Raw genomic sequence first — 13,565 nt, forward strand, 5'->3', positions numbered from 1 at the left:
ATGTTGTTGTTCTTGTCAGTGCCGCAGCCCCGACCGCCGGGAGCTCGAACCCGAGCGGGGGCCGCCCGGGTGGGGCGGTGGCGGCGGCAGCGGCTGCGGGAGCGACCGGGAAACGGCAGCCGGCGTCGAGGCCGAATGGCTCTGTGCGGGCAGGCGGCAGGCGCCGCGTCGCTTCCCAGCGAGCTGATCGTGCACATCTTCTCCTTCCTGTCCGCGCCCGATAGGCTGCGGGCCTCGGCCTCCTGCTCACACTGGCGGGAGTGCCTCTTCTACCCGGCGCTCTGGCCCCAACTCCGCATCAGCCTCCGCGTCTCTCCCACCGAGCAGCCCCGGCTCGAATTCCTCATGCGCAAGTGCGGCTGGTTCGTACGGGAACTGCGCGTTGAATTCGCCGCTGAGAATTACCTGAGCGGCGGCGGCGGCCCCGGCGATGGCGCGGACCCCGGGGTTGGCGGAGAAGAAGTCGAGGCCTTGCATCTCTCAACCCGTTGGCTGGAAGTGCTGCGTACCTACTTGGAGCTGGTGCTGTGCGTGCTGGTCAGCATCCGGAACAACAGGTAGGCTCTTCCTGAGCCCTTCCATCCTCCCCTCCCCGCCGTCTCTGAACGCGGGGTTGCCTTCTTTCCTTCGCCCCGGAATATATTCAGTGCTGACGAGACCGGCCTGCTGCACAGTCGCCTTCTTCAGTGACTGAGGGTGTTGGTTCTAATTGGGCGATTTTCTGAGGCCGGGAGGCCATAGCGGGATCCGCACAATACTTTATAAGTAGTGAAGGACTCAGCGTTTATCAAGCACCATCCCTGATGCCTTTCAGGCCCTGCCTCGTTCATCTTCTCCGTGGCCATGGGTGGAACTGACAGGCGGCGTCATTTTTCATTTTACAGATGGGATTGCTGAGGCCTGTGAGAGAGTCTCGGGAGAAATAAAATAGAGCCTGGGTTTTTCTGACCCGGGACCAGTCCAATAGAAATAGATTATTCACGGTGGAAGAGCAGAGTAGTGTATACAGCTGGTGAGACTGCCCCGAAAAGAAACCTCTGACAGCCATTTTCTTACTAGAGTAGTTTAAATTGACTGGGCTAGGCTCAAAGAGTAGGAGGTTGGTCATAAGTGTTGAAAGTCCTTCCTGATGGACTCAACTTGCCCTTAGGATTCACCTCAAAGAAAACTGCACTGTAACTTGGGGGTAGGGGCAGTCTGCAGAGGGTAAGCATCAGGATTTACGCTACTTCTGGCACTAACTGCCTGTGTTTTGACCCAGTATCCTAATTAACATTTTCCTGTATTTCTCCTACATCTTCCCCAAAATCCTATTAATTTAGATTTTTCTGTATGTAGGCATTCTAACTAACCTTACAATTAAACTAAGACTTGGAAGAAAGTTCAAAAGTGGAGAGTGTCAGGATAAATTACAGTAGCAATTTACATGGTAATAATAGTTTAGTAATTTACAGTACTTTCACATTCACTGTCTCCCTCCTAGAATCCTCCCAATGAACCTGCGGGTTAGGTAGGCTAGTGATTGTTATTTTATAGAAAGAAAGGAAGCAGAAACTCTAGGCCCTTCCTTTTGTAGTAAACCCACCACCAGCTTTATGTTGAAAGGGCTTGAGAGCAGGCTCTAGTTTAATACTGTTGTTGTTGTTGTTGTTGTTATCGAGTGCCATCAAGTCAGTTCTGACTAATAGCAACCATGTATAGCGGTTAGCAGTTCAGTGCTTATCCTTCCGGTTTAATACTAGGCCATATAGTATATATCCTTAATTCTGTGTCTGCATTAAAAGGTCAGGCTGCTGAACATAGTTTTAAGTTATATATGGAGCATTACTCCAGTGGCCAGTGTATTTCCCCAGATTTTCACTTAGCAAACCATTCCATTTCCTTGCATATATGTTATCTGACAAAAGACAATATTGAAGCTAAAAATTGTTCTTGATCAAGTTGCAGGTTGTCAATGTATGACTTGAGAACAAACTGATCTACACACAAAATAATCGGTATCACTGTGTGCTTATAACTAATGAGACAAAGGCTGGGTTAATTCCGTGAATACCAATTATATTATTCTGTTTCAAGATCAGCTAGCACCTCTTTGCAACTATCCAAAAATGTGTGTCTGTGGAGTCCTGATGTGGCACTGTAGGACAAGCACTGTATTGCTAAGTGCATGGCAAGCAATTCAAACACACCAGCTGCTCCTTAGAAACCCTGTGCAGGGTTGCTATGAGTCGGAACCGACTCTGTGACAATTAGCAACAGCAGCACAGTTCCAAGTAAGAAACCTTATGTAGCACCTACTGTCTTAGTGTTTTAATAACTGTTTGGGTAGATGGATGGATAATATTTAATAGACAAAATAGTGGTATAATATATCTTCCCCTTTTTTGGTTAATTCTCTCCTCCTCCTCTGCCTGTACCACTTTTATTAATGTTTCAATCTACCTGCCTGTAAGGCCACCCTTATCAACTATCCCTTCTGCAGATATTGCTGAATGTCATGCTTGATTTTAAGGGATAGTGCTATGTGTGCTGCTCTGGTAGCGTATTCATTGTGTGTGTCTAAAATTAAAGATTTTCTTTTTGTTTTTATTGCTAAGTGTCATCGAGTCGGTGCCAACTCATAGCGACCCTGTGTAGGGTTTCTGAGGAGCAGCTGGTGAGTTTGAACCACTGACTTTGTGGTTCAAACTGACCTTGCAATGCAATCAGGTACTTATCCTACTACATCACCACACCAAGACTCCCATTTTTTTCCTTTATGTGTATGAAAAAAATTACTATATTTTTAGTTTAGAAAATGCCTAATGATCATATTTGAAGTATTTTTATATATGTTAAAAATATAAAGGAAACTAGTTGCATTTTAGTTTTAATAAATTTGGAAATGATTTAAACGAAGTTGTTTATTTGATAGCTCTGGTAAAGCCTTATCCTTAATTTCTATAGTGTAACCATTTAAACTAAGGAGCTCTGGTAGCGTAGTGGTTACAAACTGGGCTGCTAACCTCAAAGTCAGCAGGTAGAAACTACCAGCAATTCCACAGGAGAAAAATGAGGCTTTCTGCTCCTGTAAAGATTTACAGCCTTGGAAACCCTGTGCAGGGTCACTATGGGTCGGAACCGACTCGACGGCACTTAACGACAACAAACCATTTAAAACTAGGAGTCCTTGTGTGGCACTGTTAGTTAATGTGCTGGACTGCAAAGCCGACTTGAACCACAAGGTTGGTGGTTCAAGCTCACCAACTACTCTTCAGAAACCCTATACAGGGTCTCTGTGGGTCAGAACAGACTCAACGGCACTTAACTACAACTGTTTAAACTACAGAATTCGGGTTTAATGAAGACTCAAAACAATGTGTAACAACATTGTTTAATGTTTCATTACTTTGTTTTGTTTTTAAATGAGCAGAATAAACTTATTACATTGTTGATATTTCCAACTTAAATTCACATTCATTTTGTTATGATTTCTGCTATTTTGTGAATAGAAAAGGGGGGAATGAAATATACCAGACCTCAAATTTTCTGCTTGCAGTTTTTGTGCTGAATTCCTTTACACAATTAAGATTGTTATTTTTTGTGTTAACCCATTATTCTCATGTCCCACAGGAAAAGGACTAGAAGTATAACCTCTAATCGTGGAAATTTTTCAAGGGTACTCTACTTTGAAAGGATAATTGACTTCTGTTTCATTTGGTTCGGGGTTTCAGTGCACATTTACTGTCTGTAATGTTAGCTGCCTTACTGATATCTTAGATGTTAGGAACAACTGATGAGAATTAAGGAGATACAGAAGTGCTTCTTAGAAAATAGGACACCGCCCTCCAAAGGTTCCTGAGTTCCCTTCTCTACAGGGGGCTAGAATATTTTTTTTTATGAATATAGTAAATACTCATTCAGCTGTGCTCTTAGGTTAAATAGGCTGAATTTCTTCTGTGACTGTTCTATAAGAAGTTGTACTTAGAAGTTCCAAAAATTTAGAAATGTATCTTTAGGATTTAGTTTGATTATCAGGTTGAGTACTGTCAATTGAAATGCTATATTCCAGACTTTTTAGGAAACATGATAGTTCATGTCTACTAAGGGTTATGATAATATGTAACAAATCCTATCACTAATATAGTTATTCTAGCTGGTAGCCATAGATACACCATCAGGATGTGGTTAATTCTTTTCTGAGCTATATAAATATTTTACATACCTTCTTGAATACAGTGCTATCCTTTGGGCAGTGCTTTCTGTAAAGAAATTCTATTCCAGCAGATAAAAGTTTGAATGAGGTTGAGTTCCTTGTTAAAATTCAGGGTTATTGTACTACATGTATGCGGACTGACCGTATCTGCTTATGTAATCTCTTAGTAGTAGTTGACATTGGTTGTGGTTGAGTCATGGTAATCCCATGGACAGTAGAATGATGGATTGCCTGGTCTGACCATCTTCACATTTGTTGGTATGCTTGACTCCATTGCTGTGTGTCCACTGTGTATTTTGAATGTATTCCAACACAGCAGGCTTATTTCCCAGTACAGTATCAGAAAATATATTGTTAATCCTTAGAGTTTTCATTTCCTAATTTCTAAGTAGTTGGTCTCTGTTGTTTTTGTTATTGTTCAGTGTTCTGTTGTTGTGATTCTGACTCATAGCAACCCTGTATAAGGTTTCTAAGGAGTGGCTGCTGAGTTCGAACCACCAACCTTGCAGTTCAAACCGACTTTGAGGTCTAGTGCTTATCTACAACCTTCTTTTCTAGTCTGTCTTAGTTTGGAAGTGCCATTAAAATATGTCCACCAGGGGTGACCCTGCTGGTATCTGAAATACCATAGTATACCTTCTAGCATTATAGCAATATGCAAGTCACCACAGTATGATGAACAGACAGATGGTGTAGTAGAAATCTGTTCATTCTTAGATTTAGTCTTGGTAATTGAGCATGTATAATGAAGCAGAATCTTACCTTTGTATTGTTCTCTTAATATCAATTTATCAAGATACAATATCTGATACTGCCATTTAAAATGCATCTTAAAATGAGTTAAAATTTCTTTGGACATTTTAGATTACTGTCTGTCAGAGATAGTGGTTGTGGTGGTTGTGTGCCATGGAATCAGTTCTGATTCATAGTGACCCTTGTAGGGTTTCCCAGGCTGTAAATCTTTACCGGAGCAGAAAGCCTCATCTTTCTCCTGCAGAATGGCTGGTAGTTTTTGAACTGCTGACTTTTAGGTTAGCAGCCCTACTAGTAACCACTATACTACCAGAGCTCCTTGTCAAAGATGAGAGGAAATGCCTTTAAAGGTAATATCACCAACATCCCTTCACCTTAGTTAAAAAAAAAAATTCCCCACCAAAGGAGTGTAAGCACTGTACTGCTAACCTCAGGGTTGGTGGTTCAGACCCACCAGCTGCTCCGTGGAAGCCCTATATAGGGTTGCTATGAGTCGGAACTGACTGTATGGCACTTAACAAGTGTAACAACACTTAAGTAATAAATATTAAAATTCTGTGAAAAGAGATATTTTAGTTTTAGCTAAGAATTTCCCCATAAATTATAACACCCATCACAATTTTTGATGTTGTTATGTGTCATCAAGTTGGTTCCGAATCACGACAATCCTCTATAGGGTTTTTTTTTTCTTTCTTTTTTAAGTTTTTATTGTGAATTGAGTGGTAGTTTACATGGTAGAACATCAGTTTTTACATCATCGTTTCATTGCAGTGATTACAATTTCTTCCATGCATCATCATTCAAAAGTATTTGTGTGTGTTTTTTTGGGGGGTGTACACAAAAATACTCAGGAATATATAATTTAAAAAACAAAGGGCACATTCTGCAAGCCTGCTTTCTAGCTACCAGCATACAGCCTTTCTCTTCCCATGAGTCTAGACTCCTCAGCTGCTCCCTCTCTCCATGTCCCCGTCTTTGCCTCTATCTCTGTTGTCACTGCTTCTCTGGATAAGGTCTCACATTCAGCTCATGCTCTTCTCCCTTGATGGTCCTAGGGTCCTTTGTTTCTGGACTGTAACATTAACTACTTCCCTGTTTTTGTTACAAAACTTCTACCTTTACAGTTGTGACAGTCACAATTAGTCATAACAATTACTCACTATTGAATCATAAGACTCTTATCCCCATTTCTTTTCAGCAGACCCATCTAGACAAGATGAAAATTATTCAGTGCAGACTCTGCCTTCCCCAGCATATTCTTTTTTTTTTTTTTTTTTTTAAAGATTTCTAGAGTGGATTGAGTGAAAGTTTATAGAGCAGATCATCAGTTTTACATACAACAAATCATACACCTTGTTTCATTACAATGATTATAATCCCCTCCATATACCATCAGTTAACAGTATTTCTCACTATTCGCTTCAGCTTATTTTAAAAAACAAACACTCAGGCATATATAACAGTTTACACCTCCAAAGAGACCATTCTGCAAGTCTGCCTCCTGGCCACCAGATCTTAGTCCCGCTCTTCTCACGAATCTAGAGTCCTCAGTTGCTCCTCTCTCCATGACCACCCACCTCTGCCTCCATCTCTGGCGTCACTGCTTCTCTGGATAAGGTCCTGCATTCTGCTTGTGCTCTTCTCCCTTGATGGTCCCTCTATAGGGTTTTTGAGGAGTGACTTGTAGGTTTGAACTGCTGAGCATGCATTTAGCAATTCTGTGCTTATCCTACAGCATACCACGGTAGACTTTTATAAAAACTTAAAAATATAGATTCAGTTGGGTTGTTTGGACAAGTTTCAGAAAACCATATCAACCACCTATGAGCCCAAAAAATATTTCTCAAGGTCTGACTACAGAGGGCTGAAAACCATTTTAACTTTTTCTAATATTCCTATTGATCTGTTTACTACCACTGAAACCCAGATGTCTTCTGAGATCAAATGAAGTTCAGCAACTCTGAACACCATGGAAGAGGTCATCATCTTCCATGGTGTTCAGAGTTGCTGAACTTCATCTGTAACCATTTCAGAAGATTTCTTAATTTTTCTTAGGGATTATTTCTTTAAGGGAATTAGTAGTATAAATGGAAAAATGCAAAACTCAGCCACCTTAGATATCTTAAGTGTACTTTGTGGTAGTCACCAACTGCTCCTTGGAAACCCTATACAAGGTCACTATGAACCAGGACCAATTGGATGGCACTTAGCAACAACTTAGCTATAGAAAGGGGAATACAAAAGAACTTAATACTTTTAAAAAGATTCTCTTTTTAAAATCTCAGTACTGTTATGTTGTTAAGTGCCATCGAGTCGGTTCCGACCCATAGTGACCCTGTATAGTGTTTCCGAGGAGCGACTGGTGAGCTTGAGCCACCAACCTTCTGGTTCAAATGACGTTTTGCAGTCCACACATAAGCCCACAGCACCACACCAGGACTCCCAGTCCTATTATGTTGTTGTTGTTGTTAATGTGCCATGGAGTTGGTTCCGACTCATAGCAACCCTGTACAGGGTTTTCGAGGCTGTAAATCTTTACAGGAGCAGAAAGCCTCATCCTTCTCCCGCAAAACAGCTGGTAGTTTCAAACTGCTGACCTTGCGGTTCACAGCCCGATTCGTAACCACTACGCTACCAGAGCTCCTTAACTAGAGGTGTGACGAGCCAGCCAGGAATGGAATACTATTATAGTAGCGTATAAAACATTACTCTTTCCCCCTTTTTAAATTAATAAAAGCTAAAATTGCATGAAATTCTTCTAGGTCATCTTCTATTCTTCTTGGTTCATATATATTATCAACTGTATTTATAACCACAAAACACCCTCTGGTAAAATTATTTTCGCTTCCAACAAATGCTAATGAATCACAGACAAGTCAGTAGCAAACAAAACCATGTTTAAGAAGTGATGTCCGATAGAACTTTCTGCCATGATGTCCAATGTGGTAGCCACTAGCAATATACAGTTTTTGTTGTTAAGTGCCATCGAGTCGATCCCAACCCATAGTGACCCTGTATAGCATTTCCAAGGAGCAGCTGGTGAGCTTGAACTGCCAACCTTGCAGTTCAAACGGCTTTACAATCTGGCTCATTAACCTACAGCACCACACCAGGACTCCATTATAGCTATAAAGCGCTTGAAATATGGCTAGTGCAACTGACTGAGTGAATCTTTAATTAAACTTTAAATACTTTTATGTAACTAGTGGCCACCATATTGGACAGCACAGCTTGCCTCCCAGAAATGTCACTGACATAGAATAGTAGTTTTTACTAGATTTTATTAGGATCAGTTAACTAGAAGCGATTTCCTAGAATTTGCTTTCCAAGTTCACTTAATTGAGTAAGTGAACATCTAAGAATTTCCACCACTCCAAATTCTAGAAGCTACACTCAAGTTGTAATTAAATAACATTAACATTTTAAAGTGCTATTTAATATGCTATTAAAAGATCATTTAACAGTAATAAGGACACTAAAACTGAGTGCATGTTACAGAGAAATGATGAAAAATATTTGCTTCTCTTTTAGCTCACTGTCTACATCCAGTTAACAAGTCCTCTTGGCTCTACTTACAACATGTATTCCAAATTCATCTCCTTTTCTGCATGTCCACAGTCTCCACTTGAATCCAAAGTACCATTATCTCTCTTTTTTTTTTAAGTTTTTATTGTGAATTATGTGATAGTTTACATGGGAAAACATTAGCTTTACATTCATCCTGTCATTTCATTGCAATGATTACAATCCCTTCCATGCATCATCAAACAACCAAAGGCAAACTACCATTATCTCTTGCCTAGATTACTGCTGCAATAGCTCTCATATTCCTTGCTTCTTTTCTCTTATAATCTACTCACCACACAGAAGCCAGAGCAGTTCTCTTAAGATGCAAATTAGATCACATCACTCCTCTTAGAATATAGTCCAAACTTCATTCTGTGGGATTTACAAGCATAAATCCTCCTCTACCTCTCAATTCATCGTAGCACCATTCTTATCCTCATTCGGCATGCTCATACTGGCCAGATTAATCTGGGCTAGCGCCTTGGTGGAGCCCTGGTATGGCACTGTAGAATAAACACCAGACAGGTAACAGCAAAATCAAACGTTCAAACCCACCAGCCACTCTTGGAAATCCTGTACCAGGTGACTATGAGTCAGAACTGACTCAATGGCACACAACAACAAGGCCTTGGTGAGGTCCTGGGGCAATTCTTACCTTTCATGAGTGAGTCCCAGGTTCAAGTGCATTTTATCCCATCTTTCAGTATATGCTTAACATGTTACTATGAAGTTGAATAATATACAGTGGCGCTTCCAGAGTTAAGATGGACTAGAAAAGAAGATCTAGTGATCTACTTCCAAAAATCAGCTTATGGAAAATACAGTGGTCCGGAATAGTACAGGACTGGGCAGCGTTTTTACTCAGCTTTGTGTGGTGCTGCCATGAGCTAGGAACCAGCTAGATGATGGTAGCAGACTAAAACAAGCCCATGGTGATAAGGTTCCTTGTTTGGAATGCTATTCACCCAGATCTTTAGATGGTTGACTCTTGTCATTTATGTTGCAACTCAAATGCCTTTTCAAAGTTTTCCTTCACTACTCTATCCAGTGTTGCCACCATGTAACTCTTTATTACATAATCTATGAGTCAGAATTGACTAGATGACCCTTAACAACAGATACTGTCTTTTAATTTTTTTTTTTTTTTAAACATAAGTGGCAATTATACATGTCGACCTCACAGGATAGAATACATAGGAATAAAATCAGCTACATCTGTGGAAAGAGATGATAGAAAATTAAGTATCATCAGGCAGAATAAGGACAGGAACCAGCTGTGGAACAGATCCTCAGTAGCTCATATGCAAGTTCAGGTTGAAGCTGAAAAAAATTAAAGCAAGTCTATAAGAGCCAAAATATGACCTTGAATTCTCACTTGAATTTAGAGTCCAACTCAAAAATAGACTTGATACATTAATCACTAATAACAAAAACTAGACAAATTGTGGATGATACCAAGGACATTACACATGAAAAAAGCAAAAGGTCATTAAAAAGACATGAAAAAATGAAAAGGCAAAAATGGATGTCAGAAAATACTATGAAACTTGCTCTTGAATGTAGAAAAGCTAAAGTACCTAGAAGAAATGATGAAGTGTAAGTGCTAAACCAGTTCTTTTCAAAGGGTAGCTGGAGAAGACAAAGTAAAATATTACAATGAAATGTGCAAAGACCTGGAGTTGGAAAACAAAAATGGAGGCATTGTTCAAGCTTGAAAGAACTTAAGAAAAATATTCAAACCTCAAGTTACAATACTGAATATTTTTATGGGCAAAATATTGAAAGACAAAGGAAGCATCAGAAGAAGATGAAGGGGATACATAGAGACATTATACCAAAAACAGCTGGCTAATACTCAGCCATTTCCAGAGGTAGCATATAATCAAGAATCAATGATATTGAAGAAAGAAGCCCAAGCTGCATGAAGCCATTTTTTGGAAAAAACAAGGCTCCAGGAATTAACAGAATACCAGTGGAGATATTTCAACAAATGGATGCAATACTGAAGGTGCTCACTTGCCTATACCAACATTTGGAAGACAGCTACCTGACCAACTGACTGGAAGAGATCAATGTTTATGCCCATTCCAGAGAAAAGTGATCATCTTAAAAGATTTTATTTTTCAGGTTATTATCGAACAATGTCATTGATAACACATTCAAGCAACATTTTGCTGGAGGTAACTGAAAAATGGTTGCATCGGGATATTCCTGACAGAGAACTGCCAGAAATTCAATCTGGATTTAGAAGAGGACTGTTCGCTATGCAAAGCATTGAACTGTACGGATCATAACAAATTATGTGTAACATTGCAAAGAATGGGAATTCCAGAGCACTTGATTGTGCTTATACGGAACTTGTACATAGACTAAGAGGCAGTTGTTCTAACAGAACAGGGGGATACTACATGGTTTAAAATCAGAAAAAGTGTGTGACAGGAATATTTTCTTTTAGCATACTAATTCAAAATGTATGATGAACAGATGATCTGAGAAATTGGACTATATGAAGAAGTATGTGGCATCAGGATTGGAGGAAGATTCATTAACAATCTGTAGTATGCAAACAACAAAACTTGGCTTGCTAAAAGTGAAGAGTATCAGAGATCAAAGATTACAGCCTTTGGTATGGGTTATACCTAAACATAAAAATCTTCACAGCTGACAAATCAGCCAATGCCCTGAAGAAAAGATAATATTGAAGTTGTCATGGATTTAATTTGTTTGAATTTATAGTCAATGCCCTTGGAAATAGCAGTCAAGAAATGAAAAGACATATTTATTGTTTTGCACAAATCTTCTTCAAAAGAACTGTTTGACATTCTAAAAAGCAAAAATGTCACTTTAGGACTATGGTTCACCTGAACCCAATTCAGGGCATTTTCACTCACTTCATGCATGAGAAAACTGGACAATGCGGAAGGAATACCCCAGAAGAATTAATGCCTTTCAAAATTAGTACATTTCCAGATAAGCAGAAATTAAAAAATACTAAGGGGAATTCTTTGGACTGAGAACCAACAGACAACAACCTGAGACTAACATACATGATAACACTACCCAGAACTCAGTACAGATATGAAGACAACTACAATGCAAAAAGATGTTAGTAGTGTACTTACATAACTCCCAAATGGTAAGCACATCAAGTAGATTTCAAGATAAAACATACTGTTTTACACTGGGGGAGAAATTAGTATTAATGTAGGATAATCTCGAACAAGGAAGATCATAGAAGAATCAATGCATTTGGATTATGGTGTTGGAGAAGAATATTAAAACTACTGTGGACTGCCTGAAGAAAAAACAAATCTGTGTTGGAAGAAATACAGTTAGAATGCTCCATAGAAGCCAAGATGGCAAGACTTTGTCATACTTCAGACATCTTATCAAAAGGGACTACTCCCAAGATCAGTGAAAAAGAGGAAGACCCACCTTCCCCACCCTCAGTGAGATGGATTGATACAGTGGTAGTAGCAATAGGACCTAACGTAACAATTGTGAGGACGGTGAAGAACCAGGCAGTGTTTCACTCTGTTGTGTGCATAGGATTGATATGAGTCAAGCCATTCAATGGCACCTAACTGTCACAAATGCACACAAAATTAGTACAACTTTACATCTAAACAAAAAAGAGAGAAAAACCATAAAGAGTTATTAAAAATTAAAATAGCAGCAATGAAGAAAATAACAAGAAAATGTACAAACCAAATGACTCAGCACAGAAAATTATATGGAACAAAGAAACCAGCAGCAGCACAAAATAACACACAGCAAAATGACTACAATCAGTTAATACCTGTTGATAATTATGCTAAATAACATGGATTAAATACACCAGTTATGAGATAGGGAACAGAATAATTAAGAAAACAGCATCCATTAGTATGCTTCCACTAGAGACACACCTTACACACAAGACAAAAATAGACTAAACATCAAAGGAAGGAAAAAATATATCAAATTATCAGCAATAAAAAATGAGCAGGACTGGCAATATTAATTTCTGATAAAATAAACTTTAAGGCAAAAACCAGCATAAGAGACAAAGAAGGACATTATCTCAAGACATTATCAAAAAGACATACCATAATAGATATCTATGCTTCCAATGAAAGAGCCCTAAAATACATTAATCAAACTCTAAGAGAACCAGCTGCTCCTTGGTAACCATATACAGGGTCACTATGAAGCAGAACCGGCTCAATGGCATTTAACAATAACACAATAATAGTTGCCATTGTTGTTAATTGTCTTTGAGTCAGTTCCAACTCATAGCAATCCTGTATAGGGTTTCCAAGGAGCAGCTGGTGAATTTGAACCATCGGCATTGTGGTTCAAACTAACCTTGCTTTCTAGTGCATTGTCTCACAGCACCACACTGGGACTCCAAAAAAATGTGGAACACTTCATGAATTGACATTTTAATATACTGCTTTTTATCAAAAGGAGCTCTGGTAGCGCAGTGATTGTGAACTGGGCTGCTAACCTCAAGGTTAGCAGTTCAAAACTACCAGCTATTCCTCGTCAGAAAGATGGGGCTTTCTGCTTCCGAAAAGATTTACAGCCTCAGAAACCCTGTACTGCAGAGTAGCTATGAGTCGGAACCAATTCCATGGCACATAACCACCACGACCACTTTTTATCAAGGGCAGACAACTAGAAAGAAACTCAACAAAGACACAAGAAATAAACAGTGCACTCAGCCAATTTGACCACATAGACAAACCACTCAATTCAACAACACCACAATATACATTATTTTCCAATGCACAGGGCCACAAAGCAAGCCCCAATAAATTTTTTAAACATCAAAATGCTACAAAGAATCTTCTCAGACCACAATGCATAAAATTAGAAATCCACAATAAGAAGATCAAGGAAATAAAATCAAATACATGGAAATTTAATGACAGTAGGTTAAAAGCTACTGGCTAATAGAACAAACAAAAAAATGAAATTTAAAAATTCCTTGAATCAAACAAGAACCAAAACAAAATACCAAAGGCTTCGGGACATACCAAAAGCAATGCTTAGAGAACAGGTTATA

General features: G+C 39.3%; 1 protein-coding gene across 1 annotated transcript in view; it reads left to right on the plus strand.

Moving 5' to 3' along the window:
* The window catches only part of FBXO33 (F-box protein 33), a 25,626-nt gene continuing 12,061 nt past the window's right edge, over nt 1-13,565 (plus strand). Inside the window, exon 1 of the mRNA XM_006835319.1 lies at nt 1-557. Coding sequence (XP_006835382.1) covers nt 1-557 — 557 coding nt within the window. The remainder of the gene's footprint in view (nt 558-13,565) is intronic.

Source organism: Chrysochloris asiatica, unplaced genomic scaffold (assembly GCF_000296735.1).
Source record: "Chrysochloris asiatica unplaced genomic scaffold, ChrAsi1.0 scaffold00017, whole genome shotgun sequence".
NCBI lineage: Eukaryota > Metazoa > Chordata > Mammalia > Afrosoricida > Chrysochloridae > Chrysochloris > Chrysochloris asiatica.